The sequence below is a fragment of the Bombyx mandarina genome, chromosome 13 (genome assembly GCF_030267445.1).
Source record: "Bombyx mandarina strain Sakado chromosome 13, ASM3026744v2".
NCBI lineage: Eukaryota > Metazoa > Arthropoda > Insecta > Lepidoptera > Bombycidae > Bombyx > Bombyx mandarina.
The window spans coordinates 12,612,777-12,635,016 of record NC_143220.1 but is presented as its reverse complement, the minus strand read 5'-3'; the positions used below and the strand labels follow the sequence as shown (position 1 = coordinate 12,635,016).

The 22,240-nt window shown below is 38.8% G+C and overlaps 2 protein-coding genes across 2 annotated transcripts in view; one reads left to right on the top strand and one right to left on the bottom strand.

Annotated features, from left to right (window-relative positions):
* Positions 1–848: 848 nt before the first annotated feature.
* Positions 849–2,644, top strand: LOC149501652 (heparan-alpha-glucosaminide N-acetyltransferase-like). The gene is made up of 3 exons (XM_089732541.1): positions 849–859; positions 992–1,161; positions 2,454–2,644. Exons 1-3 carry the CDS (start codon positions 849–851, stop codon positions 2,642–2,644), a joined length of 372 nt encoding a protein of 123 aa, XP_089588667.1.
* Positions 2,645–5,762: 3,118 nt separating this feature from the next.
* CrebA (Cyclic-AMP response element binding protein A) overlaps positions 5,763–22,240 on the bottom strand; it is a 140,311-nt gene continuing 123,833 nt past the window's right edge. Inside the window, exons 3-7 of the mRNA XM_089732238.1 lie at positions 16,113–16,303; positions 11,250–11,400; positions 10,497–10,678; positions 9,739–9,882; positions 5,763–9,401 (exon numbers count right to left, since the gene is read on the bottom strand). Of these exons, the coding sequence (XP_089588364.1) occupies positions 9,213–9,401; positions 9,739–9,882; positions 10,497–10,678; positions 11,250–11,400; positions 16,113–16,303 (857 nt within the window). The 3' untranslated portion in view covers positions 5,763–9,212. The remainder of the gene's footprint in view (positions 9,402–9,738; positions 9,883–10,496; positions 10,679–11,249; positions 11,401–16,112; positions 16,304–22,240) is intronic.

The window sequence follows — 22,240 nt, the reverse complement described above, 5'->3', positions numbered from 1 at the left end:
CTCTCTTTCTGTAGTCATCATTCTCCGATATCAGGATAACTATTATAGTTATGCCGCAATAAGTGTTCTTTTATTTAAAAAAATAAAACAACGTCAAATATCGTTGCAATTTTTGTTAAAGACCCGAGCGGAGCCGGAGCGGACCGCTAGTGTTTAATAAAAATAATAAGATCAAAGTGCCTACGATCGCGTTTGTTATCTTCAGGACAAATATTCCGACATTCAACGAATTATGTTGTCGTTCAATTTATAATAAACACGATTAAGTGTTTGAATGCAATACAAGTAGAAAAATATGTATTTAAAAAGTCAAGTCACAGCAAATTTGTTCGATAAGAGTTATTCATAAATTGTTGATGATCACTATAAAGCATTGTTTACCGTTGTTAATATTAATACCTATTAATTCTTCTTCTTTTTCTCCACCTTATACCACTAGGTGGGGTCGGCGCAGCTAATTTTTCTCTTCCGTTATCTTCTATCAGCCGTCATCTCAACACTCACTCCTCTCTCGTATCGTCACTCACACACTCCATTCATGTCTTCTTCTGTCGACCTCTTTCCCCTCTACCTTGCACTACCATTTCCATACGTCTCCTAGTCACATGCATCTTCTCCCTACGCATCACCATACCACGTTAATTTTAATTATTTTAAAATTTAATGTTTGATTTTTCGTTGTTAAGTATTTAGAGTAATTAGTAGAGAAAGTGGCACCTGTGACAGAGGAGCTGAGAAGTTCGCGTTTGGGATGGTATGGAGATGTGATGAGACGAAATGAAAATGTGGAAGGATATAGAAGAAGAGGTAGACCTAAGAAGAAATGGATGGATTGCGTGAAAGACAATATGGAGAGACAGTAAGAGGGGAGTGAGCGAAGTAATGGTATATGATAGAAGAGTATGGAAAACATGTTGCGCCGACCCAGGTGACTGGGAGTAGGGCAGGATAATGATGATAGTATTTAGAGTAATTAAAATGATGTGTGTAGAGGTTACTTGGGACCTGGTGGGAAGCACGATGAGTGGGTCGCTCCGGAGTGCAGTGGAGGTGCTGCCGGGTTCATCGACAGACTCGTCTTAGGGGAATCCCATTTGTACCAAAGGAGCGACGCTAGGAATGTCTACGGAGGTCCACCGACCGACCCTGAAGGACTATTGGGTACGAATTGTTATTGTATACACACTTTTGACTCGCAGAGGTAGTATGTAAATAAATTCCGTTTCGATAAAAATTTTGAAGGTAACTATTAACAATCAAAAACTGATTCTTCGCGACAGGAGTCGGAACGTACATGTACACATAGCTTAATGAGGTTAAAAAACGAGCAACGAAGAAGACGAAAACAGCAATATAGGTCCTGTGTGTCAGTTCATTGTTAATTGTATTACATTGCGTGTTAAATAAAAATGGAGTTAACCAACCCTTTTTGGTAACTGTTTGATTTATTTTAAATATATTTTTTTATTGCCGTACAGGCAAACGAGCATACAGCAGACCTGATGGTGAATGGTAACCGTCGCTAATGGATGTCAGCAATGCTAGAGTAGAGCCAAGCCGCTGCCTACCGTTTAATACTCTCCACAAGCCTAATTTGAGGAAAGGCATGTCATAGCGCTTCGGCAACACCGTAGAGGGGAGCTCATTCCAAAGCCGGATGGTACGAGGCAAAAAATATCTCTGGAAACGCACTGTGAACGAACGCAGTGGCTCCAGGTAGTATGGATGAACTCTACTCCGGTGGCGGGCAGTGCGATAGTAAAAACGAGATGACGGTATCATCTCAAACAGTTCCTTAGAGCACTCCCCGTGGAACATACGGTACAAAATACAGAGGGAACCGTGGGCTTAGTGCGAGTTTTTTAACGTTCTCGATAGCATAAAAGTTAGCTCATATTTGTATGGAATGGGATCTTTTGCCTACGTTTGCCGCTAGGGACGCTGTTCTAACTGCATACAAAGTTGGATTAGCTTTTACGCTATCAAGACCGTTAAAAAACTCGCACTAAGTACACTGAAGTCCCTCCGCAGACCCAGAGGTTCCAAACGATCCGTTAGAATGGGATTAGCGACAATCCGAACGGCTTTTTTTCCCTTTTTTTTCCTACCTAAGCTGATAGCCTTGAGAGGCTATATCAGTGTCGCCTTAACTAGTAGGTGAGCTCACGGGGCTCAAGCCTGATGATGTTGCTAACACGAACCCCAGCAAGAGCCGTGCTTCGCAGAATCTACCACCGGATCGGAAACGCAACCCACTGAAAAGATCCGGCAAGAAACTCAGTGGGCTGTGTCTGAGGGTTAATTTACTCGTCGAGCCCTTTGTCGCAAGCGACGGGTTCGACGAGAACGGTGACCGGTGCTTGAGGTACCTAAAAGCACCGTTAGTGGATCGGGAGGATCCGAAATGATGTGGGAACGGTTTGTTTAATTTTTTTTGTAATGAATATTTCCAGGTTGTCTCACGTCAGCTGTGCAAGCCCTGATCGGTATCCAAGCCGGCGCCACAGTGCTGCTACAGCGGTCGCACAAAGCGCGCGTTTCAAGATGGCTCGCCTGGGCGCTTGTGTTCGCACTAGCCGGGGCACTACTCGCCGGTTTCTCCAGGGAGCACGGGGTTATACCTATCAATAAGAATCTTTGGTGAGCTCTAACAATTGCACCATTGTAACGCTCGTAATTCGTTTTGTCTCGGTCACCAACAATCTTTAGATACCATATTTATTTTGAGTACAATAAAGAATACTAGTGGTCCCGCAGTAGTCGAAATTCGACTATAATTAACTGAAATTATAAGTTTGAACATTATTATGGTTCTATTGTCAAAGACTATTTATTATATAATACTTCTTTAATCACAGATTTCGCCAAGACTAATCTTAGACAAATATTAACAAAGACAAACAATATTTGGTCTATTTTCAATTTGACCATAGACTTTATGCAATAAGAAAAGTTTGACAATAAACAAATAGTAGGCATGCATGTGTGTGTCAAATACATGGTAGTGTATGTAATGTTTTCTTTATTGATTTAATGTATGTATCTTTTATGCACTATTTAAGAAAAATATTAGCGTTGTGCTCCCCTTCTCTATATTCTCTATAAGTCTGGGAAATTTCATACTCCTCCCTCCGCGCAATTTTCGTAAAAAGGGGTACAAAGTTTTTGCTTCACGTATTAATATATAGATTCTCTCTATCTATATGTCTCTCCCCCTCTCTCTCTCTCTCTCCCCCCCCCTTCCCCCTCTCTACTTGAGCAACCAGATTTTTGAGTATTACCTTTGGATACTACTCGTAGAAAAGCGTGATAGAATATAATTTGTAGCTTAGTTGGGAGGACGAGCTCACGACTCGCCTGTGAGTGGTAATCGGAACTCATAAATGTCACAACGCAAAAACCTCCACCCGTTTTAAGACATAAAACCTCAATTGCATTGTATAGCGGCTGTCCTGCTCTGAAAAGTAAAATGCAAGAAAACTTCGCAGCAGAACCCGCGCGGTTTTTTTCCTACCTGTTCGTTGGTAACCTAAGAGGTTATTCCAACTACTATCCCCGGACGGGAGAACAGTTGCGGGCTTCGCTTATACATAACGAATACAATTACAGTACCTACTTACGCAAATTTTATAAATTGTGCGCGTTTAATTTTATTACATAATACATTTTATTACATAATCATGGAATTCATTCGTGAAAATTTTTCAAGTTTGTATAGTTCGTAGAGTATTATTGCATATCTGTTTGGGGAATTTGAGCATCGATTGAGTACAACCGGCGTCCTTTAGGCCATGACCACTTCAAATCGATACTGTTTTCTCTTTTCGTATGAAATAATTAGATTTCCGTGATTCAGCTTCGTGAGCGGTTTCCTTACTGTATCTCAGCTTCTACGATAGAATAAAATATAATATAATTATATCGTCTGAATTTCTTTGATCCAAGGTCAACTTCTTTCGTGTTGGTGACGTCGGCATGCTGCCTTCTACTGCTGAGTTTCTGCTACACACTCACCGATGCGTGGAGGATTTGGAACGGAGGGCCATTTCGTTCTCCTGGACTCAACGCTATCGCTCTCTACGTAGGGCACTCCCTGTGTGCGCATTTGTTCCCCTTTCACTGGAAAATCCCTAATATGGAAACGCATACAATCAAGCTACTTGAGGCCGTCTGGGGTACAGCCTTGTGGGTCGTCATTGCTCATGTCATGGCCAAGAAAAAGGTGTTCATAACACTATAGTTTCGGATGATCTTATATTTTCGAAGTTTGAGAGTGAGTTTGATACATTATAATTTCTTGACTAAACGATTTTTTATTCTTACTGATGACTAATGTTGGAAATTGTAAATCTGATTTGATGATTAAACATATTTACTATAATTAGTTATACTGTTTAAATGCTTTAATCATTATTTGTTTTTGGTACGCATTGTTTTATGTTATCTTCATAACCTATGAATTAATATTGACTTGAGTTTTTTACTTTAAGAGAAGAAAACATGTTATTTCAACATTATTCATTCATATAACAACAAAATTCCCAAATTTTTTAGCGATTTTCTTTGGATTTTGTGAAAGATAGACATAATAAAAATTACTTTTACCTTAATTGCATGTGATGACGAAAATTCTTAAAGTATTCGACACGTCAAGATAATAATGATAATGAAAACGCGACCTAAAACCATAAAATTGCTTTTAATTATATTAATACGAATTGTTTTGGTTATTTCTTACGTAGGTAGGTAAATATATTTTGTAATTTCTTTAGTTAAACTAACGTATCTAAATAACGCAAACTTTTTTGTTATTTAGCTAAGTCTAAATCTTAATGCGTCCATGAAGGTTCTGACTTGTCTAAAATATACTCATATTATGTTATATTATATTATTATTATTATTTAAGGATATAGGTTATAAGACTGAGTCTAGGTGCTCCAAATACAAGTTTAGGGTAAATGTTATCTTTTGTTTTAAAATCTAGTCTGTTATCCTTTGAAACTTAAACATTTAATGAAAATTTTAAAATAAACTACGCAGCGAACCAGAACACGTTTAAAATGTAATTCCTTAATCATGTAAATGTAAATAAATTGTATTTTAAATAGAATTAAAGAATGTGTTTGTGTGTATTCACTTTAAGTAGTTACTTACACTATTAAAATGTAATCAAAAACTTTGTGTATAAAAGTTTTGTTAAACAAATCCATACATTTTCCTTGAACGATTGTCCATTAATGAAAATTAGCAAACAGATCTGATTGTTTTCTTATCGCTTAGTTGGCTGGACGAGATCACGGCTCACCTGATCTTAAGTGGAGCCCATAGACATACAACGTAAATGCCGCCACCTACCTTGAGATACGAGTTCTAAGGTCTCAAGTGTAGTTACAATGGCTTTTTTTGCCTCAACCTTCAAACTGAAACGCATTACTGCTTCACGGCAGAAATAAGCAGGGTTGTGGTGCCTACCCGTACGACTCACAAGACGTCCTACCACCAGTAATTACGCAAATTATAATTTTGCGGGTTTGGTTTTTACTACACAATGTTATTCCTTCACCGTGGAAGTCAATCGTGAACATTTGTTGAGTACGTATTTCATTAGAAAAATTGGTACCCGCCTGCGGGATTCGAACACCGGTGCATGGCTAGATACGAATGCACCGGACGTCTTATCCTTTAGGTCACGAGACTTTATTCAGGGATGGGAGAAATCAAATCAGGGGGCGTACAGATGAATTGCAAAGGAAACAACCGGTTTAGAATATTTGACGCTTTATTAGCTCAAGGGTGACAGTAAAATCGACAATGTCATTGGAAAAAATAATAATAAAACAAACGATTAACAAATCATGACTCAAGGTAACAGAGAATAGTTTTAACAAACGTAAAACTATTAGAATAATATACTTTAATAACGCATAACACGATTAGCGAGGGCCGATCTCGGACTCCCGAATTTAAATAATTCATTCGAGATTCTGTCGTATAGTTTTATTTATTTATGTATTTATTAAATAGCTTTCATTAATCGAATTTATTTTCTTTCAAATCTCGAATGAATCTTACAATGTCACCCGATATATGCGCGGTGCGTACAACACGACAAAGTATGTTTGGCATTTCGTTTACACGACACATCATTAACCACATATATTAATTTCCATAAGTTAAATATATATATCAACCTAATTTAGTTTTATTTAAATAAGTCGTTTTTCATTTTAATCACTCTTTCGTAGACGGTAAATGCCATAGTAGGAATTGATAATATTCTTTTTAACATATATATATATTTCTTTAAATACTTTAACGTAAGTTTCTCTCTACACAGTAAAGGATGCTTGTATCTCGGACGCATGTTGTACGTCCGTGTTGGTCCGGCAAGTTTCCGGAAGGCACTTGGCGCATACATTTTGTACTAGACCCCGCAGACTGGCGGAAGCGTCATCATCTTCCAACGTTTGCGTTGTAGACGAAGAAGCGTGCCAGACGGGCACGGGTGAACAATATGCGCCCGGGCTTAGACGTCGTCATTTGCTATTCTTAACACTTATTATTAAAATTGGTAAAATCGATAGCTGATAGCAGGCACGCTCTTCTACCATTAACTTTCTCGACACAAAGATTCTTAAACTAAACTAGAGACCTAACTTGTATATCGATAAAGACACTTAAACAGTGTTCCGTATATAATATTTAATTTTCTTAAAAATTCATTACAAAAAATCTCTTAAAATATATCTCAATTCTATCAAACGGTCCCAGCCGGACACAATTAATATATTTAGAAATATGAATAGTTTCAGCGCTATGTATGTAAATATAACATCTTCTTAAATATCTAAATAGGAAGAACATTTATAAATGTATAAAGAGAACATTGTAATTGCACAAACAGTTAATATTACGAAATAATGTTTTGATTTCACGTTTAAAGATACACATTTCGATTTATAATTGATTCTATATATATATTTTTTATAAATTAATCTAAAAAACATTTTTTTCTAGATATAATAATAATTATACTAGCAATATTTAGCAGCTCTATAACAAGAAAATTAAATATAATATTTTTTTAGAGAAGATCGGTCTAAATAGTGCAAGGCGCTGTGTTAATCGAATTAAAATGTCTAACTGACAGCAAATTAATTTACAGTATTATCGATTAAAATATCACCTTGCATTCCTGTAAATATGTATAAATATATCGAGTGACCACATTCAGGCAATAAAAAAGGAAACGATCTTTATGAAATTGGAATATTTTATTGGTTTTACTGCGTAACTAAAAGCAAGGAAAAATTAAATAAAAACGGTGGTCACGTGGTCACTCTAAGCCAAATTAGTTATGTGACAGAAATTTTAAAATTAGACCGATAAGTACTAAGTACTGGACCACATTTTTAAGTCACACGTATTACTTAAAAGAAATGGAATGTTTAGTATCGTAATATGAATGTTAGAGTTGAGGGGCGCTCGGTGTGAGCGAATAAACGATAATCATAGTAGACCGCGAAAACGTTATCGATATTTTAATTTAAAAATCGATATCCGAAATCGAAATTGTAAATTTATCTTTGTTATTGGCAAGATCAGAACTAAAAGTACAATAATAGTTCTGATTGGAGATTCTCTGTTTATGTTAATGAATGCCCGCATTATTTAACGTTATTTATTTATACAGCGTGATTATTTTGCAGATTTATTCAACGTTATTTCGTATGAAGAAGACGGAAAGAAAAAACAAAACTCACACTAAGTCGGCGATCGTATCGCGATAAATATATTCGTTTTCGCTAAATCCCGTAAAAATTTACAAAATATCTCTCCGATGTGTACATTAAAATCGTTAGAGCGAGTCGTTTGAAAGCACTGTCAAGGCATGCCATTTCTTTGTACTTGTCGATCCACATAGTCCAGCCGAACTGATTACAGCTAATCCGCTGAACGAGACCCGATACGGCTCCACGAGAGACTAGACATTACCGAGAACACTTGACACATCATCGTCTAAGCCACAGGTCCCCAACGCGACAACGTAAAACTAACTTTATCTTAAATACAAGGTAAAATCTCTAGGACGATACACATTTCGATTTAAATGCAAATTCATGGAATTCAATAATAACCGGTAAGACTTAATACGCGCCTTACATTTATTATGCTAAAAGATTCCCGATACACGAAACCGTATCAAGATAACGCGAAGGTTCATTTCACACACCAGTCGGGGATACGGCGTGTTCCTTAACTAAATTCAATTAAGTAGTGTATTAGTGACGTGCCTACTCACGTCCGATTTATCGATGTCTGTTTAGGCCGGTAGTCGATAAACTCGGGTCAACTCTAGCGCACGCGGTCGCGACCAACGCACTCGGTAACAAATAAAACTTAAAAAAAAAAAAAAAAACGATGCTTCAATGAAAACACGCGTAATGTAAATAAAACTTAAAATTTATCGCATTTAAAAATATATTTTACGAGATTTCAAACAACACGTTTTTTTATCTATACTTATAATCTAAAAGCCCTGTTGACGAGGCATCGTTACAACGTCTCCGTAGGATAAACACCTAGTGTGGCACTTGACTGATGGTATACCGATGAATGGATTTGTTGGTATAAGGGATCCAGCACCACAGAATACCTATTTTAACATGTATAGTGAGCAACCATTTCAATGCTTTCCTCCCCTACGGTCCGCCCGACACTGAATGTAAATATATCCAAAATATACATTATACGTCGCTTCGTACGCATTCAGAAAGGGACAACGTTATCGACAAAGATATCTGTAACCGCGAGACCAGAGTCCCGGACAGTCCGGTTGATAGTTCTTTAGTTTGCTCCCAGATTAACCCGGACAGGCAATAATACTGTCAGGTATAGACAATGTTCTAATGTTCTGTGAGCAAACCGTTCAACATAATTGGACATTATCTTATATTATTATTAATATTTTCACTATACTTACTGCGATATTCTTTTACTTTGTAAAATTCAGTGTTTAATAAATAACTAAAGTTCTAATTATAAAATGATATCCAACTTTGTCAAAATCTGAAACATTCTGATATCTGGTGACGTCGATATTCAAATGGTCGAGCTCGAGCTAATAATATTTTAGGTATATTTAAAGATATCGTTACTGAGCTCGGCACCGTACAGCGGTATGACGTCACTGTATTATTCCGTGGTGACGTCACTTCCGGGCGCCCCTCGCCACCATGGCTTGCAGAGAGGCTACTTGGCTGAGGAGACTGGCGTTCTTCTGTTCTAAAGTCTCGACTCTCTTTCTGTAGTCATCATTCTCCGATATCAGGATCTCGACCTTCCTCTCGAGTTGGTCCATGTACTCTTTCTTCTTGCGTCTGCTTTCTTGTGCGGATATCTGCAAAGATCAAGAGAAGTTAGATGACTACGAGACTAAGCCAATATCAAAGTCTGCAATTTTTGTTTAATTTTTTTATTGCTTAGATGGTGGACGAGCTCACAGCCCACTTGATGTTAAGTGGTTACTGGAGCCCATAGACATCTACAACGTAAATGCGCCACCCACCTTGAGATATAAGTTCTAAGATCTCAGTATAGTTACTTCAGACCGAAACACGTTAGTGCTTCACGGCAGAAATAGGCAGGGCGGTGGTACCTACCCGCGCGAACTCACAAGCGATCCTACCACCAGTAATGCAATTGCAATTTTATAGTTGAGAGTATTCAAACTGTACCTTGTTTTTAATTTTCCTCCTGATTTTCTTGAGGGATTTCTCCTCGGCCTTGGTGAGAGGTAGGCGCGTAGGCACCGGGTAACCCTCCGCTAACAGAGTGCGTTTTTCTTCATCAGTCAACACCAAGGTTCCCGTTGAACCTTTCTGCAAATTTCCATAGAAGTTTCAGAGATTGAACGTTACTAGTTAAACAAATTGAATTATCAGTAACTACCCGCTGGATTGTGATAATTAATGTTAAATAAGTTTTAACTTTCTAGAATTCCATGCTGAGACATTCCATTCATTTGTTCGCTCGACGAATATCCAATAAGACGTCTAAAGTTTTTAGTTGTTATAGTTTCAAGAAAACATTATTTGGAGACTGAATTTTGAAGTTGTTTAGTTTGGTATTCGCATGTTAAAAATATACGTTGCAGTTTGTTTTGTTTGTTGTTAAAATCGTCCATTTTATGCGGAAGTCGTGAGGTCGTAGGTACTTAACCGTGCGAGATGAGTATCCACTATCAGTTTTTTTTAACCTACCTAAGCTGATAGCCTTGAGAGGCTATGCCAGCGTAACCCTAACGTGCAGGTGAACTCTCGGGGCCCAAACCAGGTGTTGCTAACACTGACCCTAGCAAGAGCAGTGCTTCGCAGAATCTACCACCGGATCGGAAACGCGATCCACTGAGAAGATCCGGCGAGAAACTCAGTGGGCCGTTGGGCCGTGTCTAAGGGTTAGTTCACTACTATCAGTACTAAAGATAGTTAATTACCGGCTGACTGCTGATGAGTGGCGTGTTGATGGGCTGCCTCGTGTGGTGCGACACGTAAAGGTGCGGGCGGCGCGAGGGGGCCGGGGGCGCGGGGGGCGGCGCGGCCTCGTGCGCGGGGGACAACGCCCCCTCGCTGTCCGACGACGAAAGGGACGACGGCGGAGTCGGGGGCAAATTGAAACCTAAACCACAGGAATACGTTCACATACAGCTTATGATAAATAGTTTAATATTACTAATACGTCATTGGGTATCGTCGACCTGGAGGAATGAATAAAAATGTGACGCTAATACATATAAAAATCAGCTCATTATGTCGATTGTCGGCCCATTTTCAATCTTATAGATTAATATCTAATATACTATTATAGTTTAATGGGAGTCGCTCCAGTAATTTTCAAGTGAATTTCGATTGAACAAATAAAGAAATAGTAAACTAAATGAGTTTTTTTCACTATCCATGAGCAAGTCACCACATTCTACCAATTGCACCATTGTACAGTTTTCGACCAAATGATTTTTATCTATTTTTGATGAACAGACGAACGAGCTTAAAGCTGAATTGGTGTAAAATACTGACTTTCAAGTTTTTAAGATTTGTACTTCATAATAATATTCTTAACATAATAACTTCATAATATCATGTCAACATACCTAATAACAATACATAATTGTCTCATATGACACAAACAAATGAAAATAAATGTTCAAGAGTAGTTCAACGAATAATAAATTTAATGTTTAATTAATTACCTGAAGCACCCGAGCTGGATGTGACTTTAATGGAGAGTTTATTTGAATTGAGCGATGTGGCGAGTCGCGGTGCTGCGCTGAGTAGCAACTGTGGCACCCCGGCCGCTCCGACCTTCTGTAGCACTGCTTGTGGCATGTGAATAGTTCCGGTCTGCAAAGTGCAGTTATTTCATTAGTATTTCGGAGACGGTCATTAGTTTGGTAGCTAAACGAAACTCATCACGATTCCCGAGAGATGGCAGCACGATTGCGGATCGTCTAAACTCGGCTAACTTCGTGCTACGACAGAGCCTAGCCGATGGAGGCGCGTAGACGCCATCACTCTTACCAACCAGTCTTCTTGAAGAGCGATGCCTCCGTCCTAAGAACTGTCATTCGTTTTCGTTTGCTAACGCCAAGAGAAGATTTCTAAATTGTTCTAAGACAACAAACGTGTTTGGTGTACTCAATATTTCTCTTAGCTCGATCACCCTATTCGCCCCTATGATGTCTGACGATGGTGTTAATAATTTGGTTTCTCCGACAAGTATATGATTTACATAGCTGTTCGGCAAACGCTTTTCGTTCAGTAGACTTTCTGGTATTTCTTCGTTTGAGATACATTCGTGGGGCCACGATGTTTGGAATTTCCACGTGGACTTTCAATTTTGATCTATGATTCCTTAAACCGACTTAACCATTAGATATTTGGTACATCTTTACAGTTTGGAAATCAATGATTCGCTTAAAGAATTAAATTTAGTTGGAAGCTAGAATCTGTGTGCTTAGTGCGAGTTTTTTAACTTGTCGATCGCGTAAAAGTTAACTCAAATTTGTATGGAGTTGAAACAGCGCTCCTAGCAGCAAATGAAGGGAAGCTGTTCCGACTTCATACAAATTTGAGTTAACTTTTACGCCATCGAGAAGTTAAAAACTCTCACTATAGATCTATTATTATGTTATACTAAATTTTCCGAGCGGTGTAAATTCAAATATTATTTATCAATAAGACAATCGTATTAATCACAGAGTCTTTGGGTTGAATGATTTTTAAACCATTATAATTGAAAAAGAAGTATGTTTTTCTGTTAGGTTAGGAACTCGACTATTATAGAGATAGCATTACTCCTTAACTAATACCGAAGTTATTGCTCGAGACAAATCAACAAAACATATTTAATCAGTAATAATTAGTCATTTACTTTTCGTTTTATCAAATCTGAAATGAATTTTGAAGATTTTTTTTTAAATTGAGGCGTATTTTCATGAACTCAAGCGTGGTTAATGTATTTATTATATTTTACATTCGTGAATCCGTAATGTTGTTTGAAAATTTTACAGCTGTTTCTACAGTTTGAGTTCACATTAGCGATAAAAGCGTATCGGGTTCTTTTTAAATACGTCGTATTCCTTTGCACCCAGGCTTTTGTATTTAATCTATATTTTTAATAAAAACTGTTTTGCAAAAAAAAAAAAGTTTTTCTTTTACCTAAAGATAATTCATATTGGGTGTGTTTTCTACCAACAGTTTTTCGAGGAAAGATACCAAGGATTTTTGGATAAAAACATGTTAGCGGATTACTGTTGGTCTATAATAAGGGAAACTGATATGAATCAGTATAAAAGAAGAAATAACACAACCCATTTTTGATTTGTTTTTGAGATAAATGTATAAAAATGATGAAAAAAAAATTTAATCAATATTTACAAAATTGGACGTCCTAATTTTTTTCCAACTTCAGTTTTTAAGTAAGAGTTTATAACTCTACCGATACATATCAGTTTCATCTCTGGGTAAAAGCCCTGTAAAGTAATGAAACTAGATCTTTGAAAGATTCGTGAACTTTTGCATCGTTTAGGTTTTAATTGTTTGATGTATTTGGTTCTTTCACTTTTCAATTTAGATCTGAGTAGCCCCAGAAAAAATATTGGGCAGGAAACACAATGAGTGATATTTGTGAATTTTTTATGTTACTCATTTAGGGTTCAGCACCTGTAAAGGCGCAAGAATGTGGGAAAATGAAGCGTAGCAGGGTTCTACCAAAAAACCCACTGAAGTCTCATTAAATAACCAGAATATTACTGAAATTTCATATCATATCATCTCGTTTTATTTAATTTCATCTCAATTCAAATAAAGTAACTTTATCTCATTCAGCTACATATCGTTTTTCATATGGCAGAATATGTACATTATATAAAAGTTGTATATAAAAGTCATATATAAAAATTGGAGTGTCTGTTTGTAATATTGAAATAACCGCTTTTTACTACATGAATATGAATATATATTCGGTACATACACCAAAATAACATTTTTTACAATTTTTGTCTGTCTGTCTGTTTGTTCCGGCTAATTTCTGGAACGGCTGGATCGATTTTGATGGGACATTCACTGATAGGTAGCTGATGATATAAGGAGTAAATTAAGCTACTTTTTAGACTAATTTCGCCCCGCGGCGTCACCCGCGGTACGATAATAGCCGGGGGTAACATCGCGGGACTCAGCTAGTAAAATATATTACTTAAAATATATATCGTTATATAAAAGTTTATATTAAAGTTTTTATAACCTCGACAATAATAGGCAGTATGCCGGGATCTTCCCGGGCGAGCTAACCAAATGCTGAGTAACCCGGTGGTGCAATAATTAGCGGCCCTGATTGTTGCACCGAGGGTCGTGGGTTCGATTCCCACATCAGGCAGACATTCGTGTGATGAACAGTTTTGTTTGCTCATTTTTTACGTATTTTTTATTTATATATGTATATATTGAAACGTATATAAGTATGTATGTCAGTCTCCAGTCCAGGGAATCTTAATTTCGGGCCAGATGAACGTACATGATTTGTTTTTAGTTTTGTTTTGTTGGTTATATATATCTAACAACGGTCATTACGCGAATTTATCCATTTTGCGTGTTTGATTTTGATAACATTTTATTCCTTCATCGTTCTGGCCACATGTTTTTCATATTCTACATATTCAATACGAAGATAATATCTTAAACTTGTGTTAAGCTTGTGAAAATGGAAAATTAATTCGAAAAAAAAACAACAAAAAAAACCGATAGACGGATTTTTCAACAAAAATCGATAATAAGTGGATTATTGCAAATTGTAATGGTGATTTTATCTTGGCGTTGTCAAGAAATCACAGTATCAAATTAATTGTATTAATATAAAATATGTGAATGTGAAAGCTGTGTATATACACAGCTTAATTGTCGGTTCATGAATGTGCGGTTCTTGAAGAAGAACCATCAACCATTCATCAAGAACCGCACATTCATGAACCGACACTTGACCTTTGATTTTTTTGTTGAATTATCAGAGGTCGTGCGAGTTGGAACCACTAGGGTTGTAAGAGGTATTGGAAAACCGATAATATCGTTATTATAAATTAAAATAAAATTGACAAAATTTTGTTTTTAGATTTTAGATTTTGTCGAGAGGATATGATATGATATATGATCTTTCCAAGATTATATTATCTTTTTATGGATTTCTACACGGGTTCTGGTAGCTTTTTAAATTCACAAGATGGCAGCACTGATAATTCTTCGTAGTGTACCACGGATACTTTTTATATTATTGTTGCCGAGATGCTAAGAGAACAAAGATACAGTCTATCTGCTTTGGAGTGGCTTTCGAAGTCGATAGATATCACAGTTTGAATGCCGTCACCCGACTTGAAAGACAAGGTTGAATTGATTTGTATTACGGCTATCCCTACTCTTCACATCAGTATGCATGACTACATCCCAGCGGAAAGCAAGCAGAATGCTGCTACCTACTTGTGTAAACTTGTAAGATTCCTTGTAAGATACTACTAGAAAACACTAGTGGGCGATCGCAGTGCCCTGGTATAATAAGCGCTGATACCCGTTCTCCAGTAAAACACTTAGTCGACTTTAACGACACCCGATATATGACACTAACATTTCGATAACGTCTATAAAATGTTCAATATTATCGATAATCGATACCTAACAACTCATATGAATACCGATTTTTTTTCTATCTTATTTTACATCTCTAGCTACAACTTACAACGCTATTATTATCGAGTTGATGTGAATTGAGATGATTCCGCTCGTGACGCGTACGTTTGTAATTAAATACGTTTTGATGAGTAATACCCGACGTGGGTTAGATATGTTATTAGTCCCCTAATTTTTTAATATACAAAATAACGGTTCGCATTTCCAATATATATGGCGATAAATTGTTGAATGGTACGACAGACTTTTTTACTTTACAATGTATAGAAAACAATTTAAATTGATTTTTAATTAACCTTTTAGTGTATGTCGCGTGAGTTGATAATATTAACTAGCTTATCATTGACACGAAAGAGCCCGGTTTTAAAGGCGGGAGATACAGGCGACTGTTGTTCCTCCCAATAGATCCACCAACACTAGTAACGCAAAATTTACTTCGCCCAGGATCTAAATACGTCTTAGTCGTATTGTAGACATATCGTCTTCTAGCATTAAAACTGTATAATCTCAAAACTTACTAATTTTACAGGAGACTGTTTTAAAGGTTTAACATGCGATATTTTTAATATTAATCATCTTTGTAACATTTATTTTTTATTTTGTACCAGTTACAATATCTGTCTTTTAAAGTAAGATAAAATTATGTATTAATTTTGTTAATAGTAGTCAAAACATAGGTAAACTAAAAAAAACTAAAACTAAACTACGCTCTTTTGACAGTATTTATTAGAAAAATACTAGTGATACCAAATTATTCCGCATATTATTAACTCAATTACGAATATTTTTGGAAATTGTACACTTTTAATGCGAAAAGATGATATGCCAAAGAAGAATGTCTCGAGTTTAAGCATTTTAAAGTAAAGCAAACGATTCCTTACCGTATGGTCAATAACATAGTCAAGATGTGTGAGCGGTGTGCCAGGTGTCGGTGAAGGGGGACAGGAGCTCGTCGGGGACTCCGGTTCAGATTTAGGCTCCGACTTCACTTCCCGGGGCGGCGATTCACTGGACCGTCGCCGACTACTCCAGGCGCTGGCCGGCATCGCTGGGTAGCATTCGTCTTCCATATCTGAAAATAACGAGGATTCCTTTGTATTTATCCAGGACAAGGATTAGGTACCTAGTCTACGTATCTATTACTTAATTAGAAGTGGTCGTTAATGACCGAATAAGGGTAAACATTGCGCTTAAGGTACTTGCTAGTAGAAGCCATTACATTGTATACGTCTGAAGAAATAAATCCTTCAGGAGTTAATATTGAATAAAGAAATTTAGTGAAATTTCAGTAGGTGCTTGCAAATTGTTTCCTCATTTACTCTATAAATTAAACAAATATTAAAGAGGATCAAAATATACGTGATAGGCTAAATTGGACTTTTTTTCTTTTCTTTTTACTGCTTAGATGGGTGGACGAGCTCACAGCCCACCTGGTGTTAAGCCCATGGACATCTACAACTTAAATGCGCCACCCACTTTGAGATATAAGCTCTAAGATCTCAGTATAGTTACAACGGCTGCCCCACCCTTCAAATCCAAACGCAGTACTGCTTCACGGCAGAAATAGGCAGGGTGGTGGTACCTACCCGCGCGGACTTACAAGAGGTCCTACCACCAGTAGTTTACGAATCTATTACTTTTATTTTTTTATTGCTTAGATGGGTGAACGAGCTCACAGCCCACCTGATGTTAAGTGGTTACTGGAGCCCATAGACATCCACAACGTAAATGCGCCACCCACCTTGAGATATAAGTTCTAAGGTCTCAAGTATAGTTACAACGGCTGCCCCACCCTTCAAACAGAAACGCATTACTGCTTCACGGCAAATAGGCAGGGTGGTGGTGCCTACCCGTGCGGACTCACAATTATTATATACGTAAGTGTTTTGGGGTCGATCCTACATTCCCGATACTGCGGACAGAATGGAAAGCAGTCGACGTCGCCCAAAACACGTCATCTCGGATCCTCCCGATCCACTAACGGTGCTTCTAGGTACTTCAAGCACCGGTCACCGTTCTCGTCGAACCCGTCGCTTGCGACGAAGGGCTCGACGAGTAAATTAACTCTCAGACACAGCCCACTGAGTTTCTCGCCGAATCTTCTCAGTGGGTCGCGATTCCGATCCGGTGGTAGATTCTACGAAGCACGACTCTTGCTAGGGTTCGTGTTAGCATCGTCGTCAGGTTTGCCGCTCCAGGATACCAGCTTAGTTAGGAAAAAAAAAAGTTCCATCCTAAAAACCAAGGCAGGTTGTAGATGATGACGACACCAAATTCTCTCAAGACCAAACTCGGACTGGTCCTTAATTATGTCAATATTCGGCTTCGATACATAGATTCTTAAGAACATGAATACCATTAATATTTATCTTAGTATAGGAGTACTTTTATTCCGTTACACCCTGTATTTTGTTTTTCTTCGATACACAGAATTTCAAATTAATATAATCTAATGGTATTAATCAAACGTACATTCACGCAATATATTATTCTTGGAAATCTATTAAAACGTTTTTGCTGAATTTACACCTCAATTTAAGTGGGGTTTGCAGTTATTCAGAGCAATGAAAACAGTAAAGCGGTGCAAAGTGCAGCTAATTTGAAACGTATGAATTTTAAGTAGTTGCTTCGTATTCAAAATTATTGCGTTGCTTTACAAAATTAAAATTTGGCATTGTTTTGAGTTTCTCTGGAAACTTCTCTGATTATCTATATATATATATATATAAATGAATTGCTGTTCGTTAGTCTGGCTAAAACTCGAGAACGACTGGACCGATTTGACTAATTTTGATCTTAAATTATTTGTGGAAGTCCAGGGAAGGTTTAAAAGGTAGATAAATATGAAAATGCTCGGAATAAAATAAAAATAACAATTTTGTTTTTTCTTTGATTTTGTTTGTTTTAAGTTTATTTTATACAAAAGTTTAGGTCTTTTATTTCTCAATTGAGGCGCTACGAAGTCTGCTGGGTCAGCTAGTAATAATATATTTTTATTACTTTTTTGCATGCCACAATTATTTAAGGTTTTTGTTTGTCCTTCGGTAACTAAATCTTATCGATAGAAAAAAATACAATATTCATGTATTGAGACAAAAGTTAATTAATTAACATTTTGCTTTCAATTTAAATGGTAAATTTAATGCTAAGTTTTTGTCGAAACTGTTATTAAGGTAATAAGATTACATTTACAAGTATACATTGAAGATGAGGCGTTTTGTATTCATCCTTTTTGTTACATGCATAACATATATATTTTTAAAAACATAATTTTGTTTCTAATTTACATATTTTATTTCTATATAAGAACGTTAATTCTGTAGCAGAGCCAGTACAAATTAAGAAGACAGTCCGGCCCATATCTTCCTGAATGTAGCGTACGATGCGTTCCGATTTTCTATATTTAGAAAGAATTTGTATTGGTAGAATTGATATATTTTGTAACCTCATAGACCAAGCTGTGTTACATTATGATGTATAATCACAATATCGTTGTCGGCAACCACTTAAGGTATAAAAATTTTCTTTCATTTAGAGCAGGGGTTCCCAAACTTATTTTGTCTACTGCCCACTTTTGGAATAAATTATTTTTTAGCGCCCCCATTTTTTCACCTACTTAAAAACAACTATAGCGAGAGCTTAGTCGGTGTCTAAGAGTCATCCTAGATAAAATTACAAATCGCCTCCCAAGCTTCTACAAAACGCCCCCATTTTTTTCTGGGTCTCTTACCGCCCCCCTTTAGGCCTGCAGCGCCCACAAGGGGGCGTTATCGCCCACTTTGGGAAAGGCTGATTTAGAGCATTGAAAAATTTAACAATTAAATATCTTTATTTAATTATTTAATGTCAGATTATTTCATAAGTTGTCTTCTGGTTTCGTGGAGTGAATATACATTAATATTTATTATATAATCTGCAATTAACACGAGAACCTTACGTACTGTAAAGTGCACAGACGAATTCTCTATTGCCCAAGCGATTTTTTATCAACATTTCATGCGTCACATACCGTTATACGATTACTTTGCTAACTTGTTAACTTCAACATTAGCAATGTGCGAATGCACGCAGTGTTGCTCGTATACCAAGTTCTTCTTCTTCTTAGTCGAATACTTCATTGCTGAAGGTCGTGTCCCTGAAAGCCCTTCGTGGCTCTTTGTACCCTCAGCTTCCATTTGCTTCGGTTTTCGGCTTCTCTCAGGGCGTTCGCAACAGAGAGTCCAGTGAGCGCAGTTATATGATCCGACCAACGGTTTGGTGGCCGGCCGGCGGGTCTTTTCCCTTCTACTTTGCCCACCACAATCAATCTTCAAGGTTGTCTAGTGGCCGCCGAGCAATATGACCAAAGTAACCAAGAACCTTCTGGTATACCAAGTACGGTAATGTTAACCTAACAGTATTGTAATGCAGACTGCTTGTAGGAAGGTTGTCGTACTGTGGATACACCGTCTGCATCTCAGGTCTCGGGAGGTATTTTACACCTTTAAGTTTCCGAAGTGAATGAAGATGCTCGTAGCCTAAAAGACCTTTTTTTTTTTTTTTTGGTCAGGAGGAAATCGCCGGACTTCCGCCCTTTTCTGGGGATACTGGGCGGGGTATGTCAGAGTCGAACTGACTAAAACCTTCTGTCGCTCAACAACCAACGTCCAAACCTCGCATGAGACAGAACTCATGACAAGGCAAAGGGGGGAAAGTGAAGCGTTTAGTGCGGAGCACATCTCTCCCATCACCCTCCCCCTCGGGACGCCGGACTGGCGGTCGTCGGCGCCACGACCACCAGCCCTCTCGGTCGGCAGACTGTCCGAAGCCCGCCTAGATGGCGCCGGTTAGAGTGGGTTACCCTACGGAATACCCCGCTGGGCCAGAACCAGCGTGGGTCGAGGATGGCCGGCCTTCCATCACCCGGATGCTCTTGCGTAAAACGCGTGCAGAGCAGCTTGCACGTCGTCTTCTTAGGCCCCCCTCGCCGGTCCCCAGACCGACATGTGAGGGGGACCCGAAACACTTAGAGGGCCAGGGCTTGGGCGAAATCCGCCTCCCTGGCCCCCGCTCGACGGCGGCGGGATTGTGCGTCTCTCACGCGCCCCGCCGCCTCCTTCTGCGAGATGGTGCACTCGCAGAAGTCGAGCATCGCCTTCCACGACTCGTCGTCGCCGAGCATCGATGCCACAACACTCGGCAACGACAAGTCGGTTCCTATTTTTGCGACGAGGACACGGCGCCACCCCTCCCATGCGGGGCAGGCGACGAGCGTATGCTCTGCCGTGTCCAAGTCGCAACCACAATGGTGGCACTCTGCCGTCGGCTCGGCTGTGATCCGGTGCAGGAACTCACCGAAACAACCATGCCCAGTGAGCACCTGCGTAAGCCGGAAAGTGAGGCGTCCTCTGTCACGATTCACCCAATCCACAAGGACCGGGCGAATCGCCTCGACGGTCCTACGACCAGCCGAAGGATCAGCCAGCCGTCTGGACCATGACTCCAGCACGGACCGCCGAGATTGGGCCCTCCGTGCTCTGACCACACTGGGGCTGGGACGCGCCACGCCCCGGGCACGAAGTTCAGCCCGCCACCTATAGTCAGCGGCGAGCGCCTCCGCTTCCAGAACCCAAGGCGGCGTCCCAGCCAGTACACACGCCGCCTCAAAGGAGATGGTGCGATAACCACGGATGACCCTGACCGCGATGGTGCGTTGCGGCCGTTACAGCAGCTTCGCCACCCCCACGGCCAGGGACTGGCCCCACACGGGCGCCCCGTATAGGGCCATTGATCGCACCACCCCCGTATAGAGACGGCGCGTCACCTGGTCAGGCCCCCCGACGTTGGGCAGAAGCCGGCTTAGCGCGCCGGCCACCCCCAACAAACGAGGGACCAGGTTCTGAAAGTGAGCACGGAAGGTCCAACGACTGTCCAGAATGAGGCCGAGGTACTTCAACTGCACCCCGACCCCGATACGGACGCCTCCAACCACGATATGGGCATCGACAGGTGGCACTCTCCGGGGCCTGTGGAACCACATGGCCTCGGATTTACTGAGCGCCACGTCGAGGCCCAATCTCCTAATTTTGCCGACGACATGCGCCACCCCAGCCGTAGCAAGACGGGCAGACTCAGCAAAACTCCCCCCCCGGGCCACGACCAACGTGTCGTCCGCGTAACATATTACGCTCAGGCCCGGGAGGAGGGGCCTAAAAGACCTAGCGTGATTTGAAAAATACTATGAAAACTGAAAATCTCGAAGAAGAACGTACATTTATTGTAAAACTAACAACAACAATACCAAAATATATTTCGATTTCCTAATCGTGTCGTAATTCTTCAAATAAGAACACACGATTAAGTAATTAAGTTGTAAGCAAGAAATTTCTAGAACATGAAACAAAAACGAGCGTCAGTAAATTTCGTAACCAAATTAATTAAATATTGATTTTACATTAACGGACTTTTACAAATGTATTGTTATAATTTAAGAGAATTCTGTATTAATATAGTGAACTAATTGAGTTTGTAGTAAAATTTTAGCCGTGAAATTAGTTATATTATCTGTGAAATTTCAGGACTTAGGTAATCAATATAATGAGTTATATAACCATATATTATTCTTAATTTTGTTTTATTTCTTTTTGCTTTAGTATGCAGACAAGCTTATGAATATGCGTGGCTGCGAACATTTCTAAAGTATTCGTAACTTCGGAAGATCTAATCTAAGCAAGGAGATTTTTCGGAGGTTATTATTTTTTATTGCAGTCAGGTTCAATATTCACGGGTCTTATTTTTATGTGAAAATGTTATTATATACAGGAATAGATACGTATTTAAGATACGATACGCTTTTTTCAAAATTTTTAATAATAGGAATAAGCTACTATGAGAGAAATAACACTTAAGTTAACGGATATTATCACTTATTGCCATTTTTTCGGTATGAAGATTTTCCGTGTGTGTTTATAATTATTTTTCTGTTTCTCATTAGGCTGTCTTTAAGCATTTTGACATATTTTGACTTTAT

Coding starts and splice junctions, on each gene's coding strand:
- LOC149501652 (XM_089732541.1), top strand. Junction 1,162..2,453: donor CGACCCTGAAGGACTATTGG/GTACGAATTGTT, acceptor GAATATTTCCAG/GTTGTCTCACGTCAGCTGTG.